Here is a 14,665-nt window from a genome sequence, read left to right on the forward strand (position 1 = left end):
GAATACAAAAATTGCTGTTGAAAGGCAAGGCAATGTCATTCATATCCATTTCAATAATACTGATAATAAGAACAGTACAACTGATTAACCCTAACAGTCCTCAGTCCTCCAACAGGTGAAGAATTGAGGAATGTTAGGGTTAAAGTTGACTGATGGATTCAACTGTTTGTATAAGATTTCCAAAGCTAAAAGACCAATCAAACGAAGCCACGACCGAATTACAATATGGTAATAGATTGGTTTGTCTGACATGATTGGCTTGGAGGACTGGATTTGACGATTTGATTGATTGATAAATTGACAATGGATAAGCTAACAATTTCCTGATGACTGCTTTCCCTCCAGTCATAGCTTCTAACACAAAGAGACAAGGTTGCAGACATAGAAAACCCCTGATCACACTAATAAGATGGTTAACCACTTTGTGCCGGGGTTCCTGAGAGAGACCTTAGGTTTATATGCATAGCCGGGGGATGCCTGAAATTGGACAAAGGAGCTGGGCCTTTAAACAAAAGACCGAGCTGCTGGGAATTACCAACATTTTTTCAGTTGTCAATGGCGCAGGTAGTCCGTCATAGTTTTGAAACAGTATACCTCTATTTGTGGCATTCGGGGAAAGGGGATTACCACCAGGGACAAAAGCGCTCCAGGGATGAGCGATACAATACCGCTGCACGCTAATCTGGCCTCATTTGAAAAGATGCCAGCTGTGTACTGGACAAATTTCGGGAACAAAGGAAATTATGCAACAACACACAATCTGGGCTCTATTTACAAGGCAGTAGGCTTGGCTGAAATACTTGGGCGTCAATAGATATTGCCTGTCAGATTAGAGTAACCAACAGACAGCTATTCGTGCGGGTGTAAACATCCAGTAAATGAAGTTATGAATTTTCGACGAATTTTGAAAACAGAAAAACTTGAAAATCCCCCGGGAACTTGTCATTCTAATTAAATTTGGCAGCATATGGTTAATCCAAAGTACTGTATATCAGGTGGAATTTATACTACAAAATGACACTAATTAAGAGTTGAACCAGAATCAGATTCTTGTAATATGAAAAGCTGTGCTGGCAAGTTGGTACAAGATCACTTTACCTAACCTGACCTGACAGCACAAATCCTTATATTAAACCAAGTTGCCAATGTCCTAGCCTAAGATGGCCAATAACGGGGCTGAAAGATGTTCCTGAAGTATGTCTATTCTTTACAAAGGTTTGCTCTTCTTACAGTGACCATCTTACATCTGCTTCACATTCCTACATTTGTTTCCTGCACTCTCCAATTCAAGTAACAAATTCCTCTCAAATTACACATATGAAACTACCCAAAAACTTTCAACAGATAAAATTAGCAAACAAGAGATTAGTTGCAATTGAGCACATCAGCAAACTAGCCAGTGTGCGAGTGTCGCTTGTTGAGGTCAACTCACCGCTGTCTGGGATGCTAAGCAGAGAGGCTACAGCCCGCATGGCTGACCGCTTCAATTCATCTTGCTTCTCAAACTCCTGCTTGACCGAATTGGCCTTAACCTTGGTTGTACAGGTGTTCCTTAATGGCTCAATTAATCTGTCCAGACCTGTAGGATTGTAGGCGGAAACAAACTCATGGGAATACTGCCATAAACTACAAAGCGTAACCATCATTGGCACATTTTCGGAACTGTTGACAATTTCTCGAACAAAGGACACATCATGATTTAAAATGAGTCCATTTTGACGCCGCTAGTTACATCCAACAGTGAAGTTGAACCTGCCATTAAATGGAAACTGCACACATACACCCATTCTGTAGCTTTTCATTCAGTTTTGGATAACAGGTAAAAGTGGTCCATTTCAAAATATTGAAAATTTCAACGAAATGAGCACAAATGTAAGACCTGTGAGGCTCCTATGACAAAGACTCACACACAGAGCAGTTGCACCATGTGGTGGGACAGACCACTACATATAGCAAGCAAGAACCAAGGTTAGACCACTAATGCACAAGTGCTAAAGTGACTAGTGAGAGCTATCCAGACATGCGACACAAGTCAACAGTTTGATCTTGGCAAATGCTGAAGGTAGTCAGTAGCAAGTTGTGCTACTTACGTTGCAGAATCGCCGGTGGGCACAACGTTGACAGTCTCACTAACATCAAGTACGTCAACATCTGCAATACAGAGCCAAAACAAAGTGCAACACTTAAATCAAAATGAAAGTACCTTTAAGATTCACCTCAACATTTTCAAACACAGTAAGCATTTTTTTCTGATGATTTTAGCTCCTAAACAGAGGTACATGATCCACCATATATATTCGCTGCTCAGTGGGCTAATTTTCCAATACACAATCTAACTGATCTCACATTTTTGTTCTTTTATCAATGCTTCCGATAAGCAGCAAACTGTCCCTTCTCATCAGGGACCAATTTCATAGAGCTGCTTAAGCACAAAACTTGCTTAAGCCTGAAAAAACCTTGCTTGATAAATCAGGTTACCAGCCAAAACTCCATGTGATGTATATTGTTTTGGAATGGTATCCACCTCTCTTTTAGTTAGCATGACAATCACTTAGATTTTGAGCTGGTAACCTTTGTTTTTTAAGCAAGGTTTTTTGTGCTTAAGCAAATGTTGTGCTTGAGCAGCTCTATGAAATTGGCCTCTGCTCTTTAAGTGATTTCATGACACAATGTCCCCAATTTTGCTTTTTTTTTTTTAAATGCTTCCATGCTAACAAGTATGACACTTGTACATTAACATCATAAGTCCGGGGCCCAATTTCATGGCACTGCTTACCACAAGTGAAAAATCGGCGCTTACCGTAGTAGAAAATTCTGTGCTTACGGCAAACGTATTTCACAGGTTAGCAAGAAATTTTTGCCTCTGCGCATGCGTACATCCTGTAACTAAAAATTCTGCACTTAAAAGGTCAGCGCAGAATTTTTCTGCTAGCGTGGTTAGCGCAGAATGGGGATCGTAAGCACGAAATTCTGCCATGAAATTGGGCCCTGACCAAGCATTTTATCCTGAAAAATGAGACTGGGGCTGATCCTCCTCTCACCTTGACATCATAATGATCCTTCAAACCATCCTCTAGGTGGTTGAGGAATTCAAAGATGTCGAGTCTATCCAGACAGGAGTCTAGCAGGGTATACATGCACTCAAAGGCCGCCTGTGGAAACAAACCTCATCATACAATCATCAAGCCTCATCTCACAAAACTCTCAGTTTAATCTGTCATTAACTTTAGTATTAACACGGTGCTTGTGCCAATTTTTTGTGTTCACAAAGATTCCAGCCAATCCAAACTAGATATTGTAATTTTTTGTGAATCATTCAGAACTATGTATCTCGCCAAATTAGCCTGCCTGGTTTTGGTCACTGTCTCACATGGTCCATTACCACCATGTTAGGAAACATTTAGCAAATGAATTTCATACATGACCACTACTAAGGTTGCCATTGGCAAACTACACGTAGGACAAACCTTTCTGATGTCCAAGCCATCATCCACTGTATGTTTGAAAGGACCCATTTCTACTTCCCGAATCAACTCTTTCTGTAAAAACAAATTGACGGTAAAAGTTGAACTGAACACAGAAGACCATGAAAAGGAGAATGAATGCTTAGTGAATATTCTCGTCATGATTTCCTTCTGGTTTTGTATCATTGACAGTTTTTGTGCTAAATCACTTGACATTACGGAGGAAAGTTAAAACAGTAGAAGCTAAAGTGTCAAATTGCCAAGACAGCACACAGATAACTGATACTTCTAATGGTCCAAAGAAGCACTCTAAATCTCATGCTTCTGCATTTGAAGGTACTGGGACAGGGTTTCAATACATTGTGATTTGGGGTAGAATGCCGTTGCTACAGATTGCTGAAAAATAACCAGCATTCAAGGAGGCAAATTTTAAAAGAATAGCCAACATTTGAGCTAAGTGCACATTCGGCAGATATTTACTTTTGCAGTGCAGTACTAAATACAATTTGTTTCTTAACAAGTGCTCAAAATTATAGGCAAAGCTTGTAATTACTGCATATTAGTCCTGAAAACTTAGGCTACAAACTTCATCAAGATCATCAGTAATTCCAAAGAACCACGTTTTTCCATCTCTAGCAAGGTGCTGTTGGTGGCACTAGAGAATACTATCACCAAGGGATACAGCTTGTCGTAACAGACAGCCCATCATTCAAGGTGTTTCCTGAAGTCAATGAACGCTTCTTTTGCTCTGATTTAAGAAGCCCTCTTATCTTGGTCTGACGGCGTAAAACTCCCATAAATCCTTCTGTGCACACTATATGCTGCACACATATTGTTGCTGATGAAAACTTGATAACTTGTTTGTTTCTGAAAACAGCAGTGATGGATGGCAGCTTGTATAAAGCAATGCCTGTCCCCAGCCAATGCTGCTCATCGGACCACTACTCTGACTTCCTTTCCACATCAGTGGAAAAACATTTCCACGCATTTTCACACCGTAAGAAAACAGATTCAACCCTTTTCACACAAGTGTGGAAATAGTTTCACACCTTGCGACATGTAAATGTTAATATGAACTAATTTTTTTGAACAACATTCCCCCTTCCCATTCACAATGTTCACTTTCAACTGCCAAGTACCATATTTCTACCCCCCTATAACATGCCGGTCCATCACAGGCTACATCATAGATTATACCATCGGGCACAAAGAGGTAAAGGGTGAAATGGCTTGCCAAAGGCCACATCGCCAGCAGCCAAATTCGAACCCCTAACCCTCTGATCATGAGTCACGTGCCTCAACTACGAGGCTTTACAATGGGTAATACTACGTAGTGCATGGACTGTCAATGATAAAGTGCCGTTTGTCATGTCATGGTGTGGTGTCTTCATCCATTGGCATTGCAGTAATATGGCCGGTCCAACATCAGGAGACAGTGTCACTGATGGGCGAAGTTAATGATAAGCCTACAGCCTGGTTAAACCTCACTTCACAACTTGTAATGAGAAACAGGAGAGTTGATATCTTTTTCAAGTAACTACTTTCAGTATTTATTTGTGCAGTGTCAATGACTGTCCGTGTATCTGTAGACAACAGACTTACCCTAACTTTAGTTTCGTTGTAGAGATTCGGCAATATCTGATCCAGCAGGTCTCGTATTAACGATGGCTTATTGTGTGCCGCCGAGTTGAACGTGACCAGAGACACCCGGCGGACGTTCAGATCGGGATCTTCCATGGTCCTCAAGAAATCTTGGATGCAACTCTTGAGAAGGGGGTCAATGGGCTGACTCTGTGCAAGGAAGAAAGATCCATCGTGTGACTTACAGTCACCGTCAAGTGCCAAGGTGACAGCTCTAGTCACTGACTGAATCTCACACGGCAGGAAAGAAGTTGGGCAAACAACGTTTGCATGCTAGGCAGTTGGGAAACAACAACCTGTAGATGTGGAGTCCCAAATGACCTACCCATCATGTACACAGTACTTCATCCAGAAATAAATCATGTCACGGAAATAACATAGCAGGACCAATGGACCAGCAGCCAATTTCATGACACTTATGCCACCTGCCATGCCTGCTATTATGTAAGCTGGGCTACAAATTAAGACTGATTTCATGAAACTTACGCAACAAATTATGGCGGAACTTATGCAGTCAGTTTAGGTGGCTAAAGTTACACCAAACAAAGTGAAAATGAACGAGTTGACTAGCTTATCCTGTTTGGTCAAGCCTCATTATGGCTGAACTTAACAAGGTGTATACAAGAAACGTACAACTTTGTTGTGGAAGGTAAAGCAAAACATGTTTGGCTGTGAGAGAACTGCGAGATTTTCTGAACGGTTCCAACGAAGAAAAGACAGAAGCATTTTTAAAATGGTGGGCGGAGGTGATTCGACAGCTGTTTGATGACTGATATTATATTGGACAGGAACAGCCGCAGTCAAAGCCGTTTTAGTCCTCATCCAAGCAATTTAATAATATTAAAACGTGGTGGAGCTATGCAACTTGTAGTAAAATTGAACGTGAGTATATTGTGCAGCTTAAGCATAAATTTGTGGTGTGATGCTTGGCACAGTTGGAAGTTACGCCACGTTTCATTAATTCGCCTGCAGCTCTCACACCGCTCCTGTGCATTTGAGATTTATTTTATTTGCACACATTAAACACCTTTGTATCCCAACGACTGGGCAATGCACAGCAGGTATTCTTTGGAGACATAGTCCACACCAGTTGGCTTTACAAATGCACTGTTACCGTCTCCTACCTGGTCAGATATAGTGAATTTCACGGCAGTCACCACAGTGCTCCTGGTGAATGCAGATTCTGAGGACAGACACTCCTGCAGTTGGACAAACAAATGTTTCGACTCAACATTGGTTTGGTCTTGTTTTCTTTCAAAATTGCAACAAAATGTAAAAAAAAACACTGTTGACAAGTCAAAAGAATTCAAAAACTGATTCTAATAGGTGGTATGCTGTCACATTTCTGGTGAATATATAGCATTACATGAGTCGACACCACCACAATGGAATACTGTGTTTACTCTTGGTCACTTAACCAAGGACAATGTGCTTAAATGAAGCATTTACAAAATGCCTTTGAGAGTAATAATTGCAATTGAGGGTATTAAATCCTCAAATTTTCTCTTTTTACTCCCACTTTTGGGTAAAATATGTAATGTAAAACCACTGCTAGTTCAGAAAAAAGTTTGGATCTACAAAGACGTCAATGACTAGACATTTCATTCCAATAAAACAAGCTGGGTGAGGATGATCAGTCTCAAAATGAGTTCAGGACAGGTGAGAGTGAGTTACAAATGGACAGTGAGTACTACGTATACCTACCTTGAGTTGAGGAAGTAATGTCTGTGGATCGATGAGCGTCAGCTTACCAAGGCACTCAGCGACTACATTCCTAGTCCCTTCTTCGGAGCACTCACAATGCTTGAACAGCATGGTCCTAGAAATTCAACAATTTGCTCCTCATGTCACTGGAAGCATTTTTATGGATTAGTAAGTTCACTCTGAGTAGTGACTGCAGTCTAAATAATCATTTGCAAGAGTAAAACCAGTCGTTTACACTACAACACAAACTATGCCTTTGACTTTTGTGTTTTTGTGTTAACAAATGAAACAACCAAAATGACAACACTCTCAGAGATTTGGGGATAGTTATAGGGCTTACTTGGGCCTTGCATATTGTCTTGATTGTTCTAACAAATCTTCAACCCCTTCCTACTGGAAACTGGATAAACGCAAAAAACAAATGCAAAACTATTTCTGAACTTACCAAATGCTGCCAACAAATGGTTTGAGGTGGTCCACTGCGGTAGGGGTGATGCTCTGGCATGCAATGATCTAACAGGAACAAAGAGAGATTTAACATGTGCTCCAGTGTTGTTGAGATCTCTTGAGACCATCACAAGACCCCACAAGACCAGCACAAGTCACAAGCTATATATTACGTGCAATAAAGCATTCCTATGTTATTGTTCACCGTTACTTGTTCCTGGTCTTGTGACTGGACTTATGACTGGCCTTGTGACTGGCCTTGTGACTGGTCTTGTGACTGGCCTTGTGACTGGTCTTGTGACTGGCCTTGTGACTGGTCTTATGACTGGCCTTGTGACTGGCCTTGTGACTGGCCTTGTAATGGTCATCTCAACAAATTGGCACCAGTCAACAAACGACTCATTTTGCTTGATCGAATTACAACTCTTTAATTGTCTTAAAATGTTTCGAGGTAATATCATTACTTCATTCAACAGTTTCATTCAGAAAGTTAAATACGGCTCACTTCTAGATACCTACTTCTTGTACGACAGCCTTGTAGTGCACTCAAGTAATAAGTGACTACTATCAACGAGACAAACACAAGGAGGACAAAGGATTTTTGGTTCTCAATACTCAATCTTTGGTTTTAAAGAGTCAGTGCTACTGTGTATGCATAAGAGGTTTCTTATGTGTTAACCTCTTGCTGCCGGGGAACCCCGTTTCGAGCACCATGGGTTTATGCGCAGAGCCAGGGTGCCAAAAATGGGACAAAAGAGCTGGTCCGTGTAACAAAAGACCGTACTCGGAACAAAAGACCTGCTGCTGGGAACTGCCATCAGTTTACAGCTTGCATTTTTCGAAGGTGATCTGTCACTGTTTTTAAACAGTATACCGTTGTTTCGGGCATAGCGTGCGCACCCGTGGATTAGCACCGCAGACAAAAGTGCTCCAGGGCCCCATTGATGAGCGACACAGCACCGCTGCATGCTAATCCAGCCGTGTTCGAAAAGATGCCACTCGCATTCACTGGGACAAAGGAAATTACGCAACACCTCACAATTCTGGGCTCTCTTTACAGGGCGGCAGGCCTGGCTGAAATATTCAGGAGTCAATGAAGGTTACACCTGTCAGCTTAGAGTAGCCACCAAACAGTCATTTGGGTGTAAACGTCCATTAAATGAAATGATAAATTTTTGAAGATTTTGAAAACTGGAAATCTTCAAAATCACCCGTATGTGTGCACTGCATTTTTAAAAGCACCCAGCACCCTTTGGTTAATGGAGGTAATGCATTAATGCATTCTTAGAGGGCTAGAGTTATACTCATTTGGATAGGCTCAAGGAAATCTTTTGTGCATTCATTGTAACTAAATTACAATAACCAAAAACAGCCTCTGAGACACCATGAAGATGCCAGTAATGCTTAACCTCTATAACCTGACCAAATAAATGCTGAATTTCTATGGGTTCCACTCTTAATATCAGACTCTCTGTACATACACTGTAATGCTTTTAGCTCTTGGGCCAGCACGCATCAACCTTCCAATGTTCACCATTAGGCAGGTTCTTAGCTTACCTCTTTCAATGAGTGTAGCAAGAGATACTGTCTCTTGGGTTGATTCTCAATCTCATCAAGAACAAAAGGCAAATACTGAGGCAAATTGCCAACGCTCACGTTGCCTGGATTTCAAAACAAACAGAAAAGAAAACCCCCTACCCCCTTTATTTTGTTGAATAAGTTATAAAAATGTCAGAGGTGAATCAAATGAATTGACAATAATCAACAAATGAATGTTACAGAAGCATACTTCTAAAGGCAGGATATCACTGCATTGTCTCTCTCTGCTACACGCTGCAGTGACAGTTTCTTCCCATATTAGCCCCAGACAGCTATCTTTCCACAGAACTATCTTCCAATGGTAGGCCCTGACAGTTATCTTTCCACAGTACTATCTTCCAATGATAGGCCCTGACAGCAATCTTTCCACAGAACTATCTTCCAATGATAGGCCCTGACAGTTATCTTTCCACAGAACAATCTTCCAATGATAGGCCCTGACAGTTATCTTTCCACAGAACTATCTTCCAATGATAGGCCCAGACAGCTATCTTTCCACAGAACAATCTTCCAATGGTAGGCCCTGACAGTTATCTTTCCACAGAACAATCTTCCAATGATAGGCCCAGACAGTTATCTTTCCACAGTACTATCTTCCAATGGTAGGCCCTGACAGTTATCTTTCCACAGTACTATCTTCCAATGGTAGGCCCAGACAACTATCTTTCCACAGTACTATCTTCCAATGATAGGCCCAGACAGCTATCTTTTCACAGTACTATCTTCCAATGGTAGGCCCTGACAGTTATCTTTCCACAGTACTATCTTCCAATGATAGGCCCAGACAGCTATCTTTCCACAGTACTATCTTTGAATGGAAGGCCCTGACAGTTATCTTTCCACAGTACTATCTTCCAATGATAGGCCCAGACAGCTATCTTTCCACAGTACTATCTTCCAATGGTAGGCCCTGACAGTTATCTTTCCACAGTACTATCTTCCAATGATAGGCCCAGACAGCTATCTTTCCACAGAACTATCTTCCAATGGTAGGCCCTGACAGTTATCTTTCCACAGTACTATCTTCCAATGATAGGCCCAGACAGCTATCTTTCCACAGTACTATCTTCCAATGATAGGCCCAGACAGCTATCTTTCCACAGTACTATCTTCCAATGGTAGGCCCTGACAGTTATCTTTCCACAGTACTATCTTCCAATGATAGGCCCAGACAGCTATCTTTCCACAGAACTATCTTCCAATGGTAGGCCCTGACAGTTATCTTTCCACAGTACTATCTTCCAATGATAGGCCCAGACAGCTATCTTTCCACAGTACTATCTTCGAATGGTAGGCCCTGACAGTTATCTTTCCACAGTACTATCTTCCAATGATAGGCCCAGACAGCTATCTTTCCACAGTACTATCTTCCAATGGTAGGCCCTGACAGTTATCTTTCCACAGTACTATCTTCCAATGGTAGGCCCAGACAGTTATCTTTCCACAGTACTATCTTCCAATGGTAGGCCCAGACAGTTATCTTTCGACAGTACTATCTTCCAATGGTAGGCCCTGACAGTTATCTTTCCACAGAACTATCTTCCAATGATAGGCCCAGACAGCTATCTTTCCACAGAACTATCTTCCAATGGTAGGCCCAGACAGTTATCTTTCCACAGTACTATCTTCCAATGGTAGGCCCTGACAGTTATCTTTCCACAGTACTATCTTCCAATGGTAGGCCCAGACAGTTATCTTTTCACAGTACTATCTTTCAATGATAGGCCCTGACAGCTATCTTTCCACAGTACTATCTTCCAATGATAGGCCCTGACAGCTATCTTTCCACAGTACTATCTTCCAATGGTAGGCCCAGACAGTTATCTTTCCACAGTACTATCTTTCAATGATAGGCCCTGACAGCTATCTTTCCACAGTACTATCTTCCAATGATAGGCCCTGACAGCTATCTTTCCACAGTACTATCTTCCAATGGTAGGCCCTGACAGTTATCTTTCCACTGTACTATCTTCCAATGGAAGGCCCTGACAGCTATCTTTCCACAGTACTATCTTTCAATGATAGGCCTTGACAGTAATCTTTCCACAGTACTATCTTTGAATGGAAGGCCCTGACAGTTATCTTTCGACAGTACTATCTTCCAATGATAGGCCCTGACAGTAATCTTTCCACAGTACTATCTTCCAATGATAGGCCCTGACAGTTATGTTTCCACAGTACTATCTTTGAATGGAAGGCCCTGACAGTAATCTTTCCACAGTACTATCTTCCAATGATAGGCCCTGACAGTAATCTTTCCACAGTACTATCTTTGAATGGAAGGCCCTGACAGTTATCTTTCGACAGTACTATCTTCCAATGATAGGCCCTGACAGTAATCTTTCCACAGTACTATCTTCCAATGATAGGCCCTGACAGTTATCTTTCCACAGTACTATCTTTGAATGGAAGGCCCTGACAGTAATCTTTCCACAGTACTATCTTCCAATGATAGGCCCTGACAGTAATCTTTCCACAGTACTATCTTTGAATGGAAGGCCCTGACAGTAATCTTTCCACAGTACTATCTTTGAATGGAAGGCCCTGACAGTAATCTTTCCACAGTACTAGCTTCCAATGGTAGGCCCTGACAGTTATCTTTCCACAGTACTAGCTTCCAATGGTAGGCCCTGACAGTTATCTTTCCACAGAACTATCTTCCAATGGTAGGCCCAGACAGCTATCTTTCCACAGAACTATCTTCCAATGGTAGGCCCAGACAGCTATCTTTCCACAGAACTATCTTCCAATGGTAGGCCCTGACAGTTATCTTTCCAAAGTACTAGCTTCCAATGGTAGGCCCTGACAGTTATCTTTCCAAAGTACTAGCTTCCAATGGTAGGCCCTGACAGTAATCTTTCCACAGTACTAGCTTCCAATGGTAGGCCCTGACAGTTATCTTTCCAAAGTACTAGCTTCCAATGGTAGGCCCTGACAGTTATCTTTCCAAAGTACTAGCTTCCAATGATAGGCCCTGACAGCTATCTTTCCACAGAACTATCTTCCAATGGTAGGCCCTGACAGTAATCTTTCCACAGTACTATCTTCCAATGATAGGCCCTGACAGTAATCTTTCCACAGTACTATCTTTGAATGGAAGGCCCTGACAGTTATCTTTCGACAGTACTATCTTCCAATGGTAGGCCCTGACAGTTATCTTTCCAAAGTACTAGCTTCCAATGATAGGCCCTGACAGCTATCTTTCCGCAGGCATACATCACTACTGTGCTCCATTTAGTACATCTTAAAAATGAATTGTTTTCGACTCCTCTAAGCCTACAGTGAGTCTCCAAGAATAACACAATATCAGCATTACCTAGAGCAAATGAGGCAGCCGTCTTGACCTCTTCACTAGGGGCAGAGAAGGAATCCACAATGACCTTCTGCAATTCTGGATGACCACTCAAATCACTGTAAACGACAAAAACAGGGACAATTAACACCAACACGTGTAAAATGCTTCTCCTGGCCAGTTCGGTATTCCAAACAGCACGCGCCCGAAATGAAGCACGCAAGAGGTCATGTAGGGACAGCAATACGCGCACACATGGGGATCTTTCCTAATAGCACTGCCATATGCTGACTTCCTCTCTGAAATACCAACCCAGCTGAATACCAAAGATTTAAAAACGAAACACAGAGAACACTTACACATGTCGACCAATTTCTCCCAGCGACAACAAAGCAAAGAGCTGCACAGAGTCTGACGACTTAGGATTCTGCAAAAAGAAAAGAAGTTGATAAACTAGCAAACTTAAGGAAAAACACATTTGGTGGGAAAAAAGGGGATGCATAACATTTGAGGAAAAGCTTCCAGAGGAAAACCAGGGGTGGGGGATGTCTCATCGGGGCACCTGCCCACCTGAGGACAGGCAAAAGGACATCTGGACAGGCAGTTTCTGCTTCTTCAAAATCTACTAGCCCCCCCACCGGGTTTCCATCAATCTTTTACACTAGTGACCAAGTCTGCACATTCCTTTCTGAAAAACCCTGGGCAATGGAAGCATGGCCCAAGATGGCCCCAACGGCTGCCAGATTTGAAACCTTTGCTGGGAGGGGACAGGCAGATCTTTACTGGGAGGGGACAGGCAGATCTTTACTGGGAGGGGACAGGCAGATCTTTACTGGGAGGGGACAGGCAGATCTTTGCTGGGAGGGGACAGGCAGATCTTTTGCTGGGAGGGGACAGGCAGATCTTTGCTGGGAGGGGACAGGCAGATCTTTGCTGGGAGGGGACGGGCAGATCTTTACTGGGAGGGGACAGGCAGATCTTTGCTGGGAGGGGACAGGCAGATCTTTGCTGGGAGGGGACACGCAGATCTTTACTGGGAGGGGACAGGCAGATCTTTGCTGGGAGGGGACAGGCAGATCTTTGCTGGGAGGGGACAGGCAGATCTTTGCTGGGAGGGGACAGGCAGATCTTTGCTGGGAGGGGACAGGCAGATCTTTGCTGGGAAGGGACAGGCAGATCTTTGCTGGGAGGGGACAGGCAGATCTTTGCTGGGAGGGGACAGGCAGATCTTTGCTGGGAGGGGACAGGCAGATCTTTGCTGGGAGGGGACAGGCAGATATTGCAATCATAAATGACACCCTGGGTGGGAGAAAAACCACAAGATAAATATTCCAGGTAAAACCCCACAGAATCAGACAGTGATTGAAATAGTCAATCCACATGTAGGCTTGAAGTGGATTTTGACCTCCATCCCGAAGGTGGAAAGAGAGGAAAGTACCACAACACAAACTGGACTCCCCAATTTTCGTGGATGCAATCGTAAACTTTTTATATTACTGGAAATTGAGACAAAAATATAAATGATGCAATGCCAGGAGAAAAAAAGAATTACATATAATCCGACCCTTAACCTGAACAAACTCCTTAATGGCAAGATCTGATGATGAAAGCACAACTGACCTTAACATCATTGACAAACTGATTGACAACGATAGAACCTTCAGATGCACAGGAGATGGTCAGTGCAGCCACACACTTCGCGATAGAGTGAAACGCCTGCATGGTGAGACAGAATGATTAAGATTGATTATGAGTCATCACACCTAAACCGCTTCAGTTCATCAGCATATATGCACACAGGACGGTTGAGCTGCACATAACCAGACCCAATGGCATGCAATCAGCAATGAGGTCTATTCAAGTTGAACAAAGCATGGCATACATAGAGTGGGTCTCTGAACAAAAGCAGTTCACATAATGTAGGGTAAGAAGACGCTGTGAGGACTTGCACACGTCCACAGAGTGTTCTCCCCTCTCTGAACAGCTTTGGAGGCAGTTTGGGTTCAGAGGTACTCGTTGCTAAATGACGAGGAACGGCGCAGGAAATCACACTCAAAAATCCAGCGCGAAAGAGTCCTCACAGTGGGAGGGAAAAAAAAGAGCATTTTCTCCGAGTGTTCTGAACCACAAGAGAACAAAAGAACGTCCACACTACCTGCTTATGTACTGCATAGGATGGGGACTGGGTGTCAGGGGGACTGTAGATAGGCAGAGAGAGCATCTGTAGTAGACCTTGGAATCCCAGACCAGGGGTGTTGGTAGCCACCAGTGACTGGAAGAACTCAAGCATGGCATGAAGGGCACCACCTTAAAATATTGACCATAACAAAATCAGCAAAGGTGATTGCGCTCTACCACTTTATCAAAAGATCTTTTGTTCACATGGACTATGTTGAAAGTTAACCCAGTACGGCATGGTTCACAATTACACAAGGACTGAAGGACACGCTGTTCTTGATAACAACTAGGGCTGTGCCGAGTAACCGAATATTTGATCGATTATCAAATATTCAAATAT

General features: G+C 42.7%; 1 protein-coding gene across 1 annotated transcript in view; it reads right to left on the reverse strand.

The window, feature by feature from the left end:
• Positions 1–14,665, reverse strand: part of cand1 (cullin associated and neddylation dissociated 1) — a 36,862-nt gene that overhangs the window by 2,682 nt on the left and 19,515 nt on the right. Inside the window, exons 21-33 of the mRNA XM_087133878.1 lie at positions 14,303–14,454; positions 13,768–13,863; positions 12,507–12,574; positions 12,172–12,266; positions 8,814–8,917; positions 7,255–7,322; positions 6,810–6,924; positions 6,230–6,304; positions 5,067–5,255; positions 3,468–3,539; positions 3,042–3,152; positions 2,091–2,151; positions 1,433–1,579 (exon numbers count right to left, since the gene is read on the reverse strand). Of these exons, the coding sequence (XP_086990004.1) occupies positions 1,433–1,579; positions 2,091–2,151; positions 3,042–3,152; positions 3,468–3,539; positions 5,067–5,255; positions 6,230–6,304; positions 6,810–6,924; positions 7,255–7,322; positions 8,814–8,917; positions 12,172–12,266; positions 12,507–12,574; positions 13,768–13,863; positions 14,303–14,454 (1,353 nt within the window). The remainder of the gene's footprint in view (positions 1–1,432; positions 1,580–2,090; positions 2,152–3,041; positions 3,153–3,467; positions 3,540–5,066; positions 5,256–6,229; positions 6,305–6,809; positions 6,925–7,254; positions 7,323–8,813; positions 8,918–12,171; positions 12,267–12,506; positions 12,575–13,767; positions 13,864–14,302; positions 14,455–14,665) is intronic.

This window comes from Acanthaster planci, linkage group LG02 (assembly GCF_054643075.1).
Source record: "Acanthaster planci isolate LZ-2023a linkage group LG02, COTS_SCS, whole genome shotgun sequence".
Taxonomy (NCBI): Eukaryota; Metazoa; Echinodermata; class Asteroidea; order Valvatida; family Acanthasteridae; genus Acanthaster; species Acanthaster planci.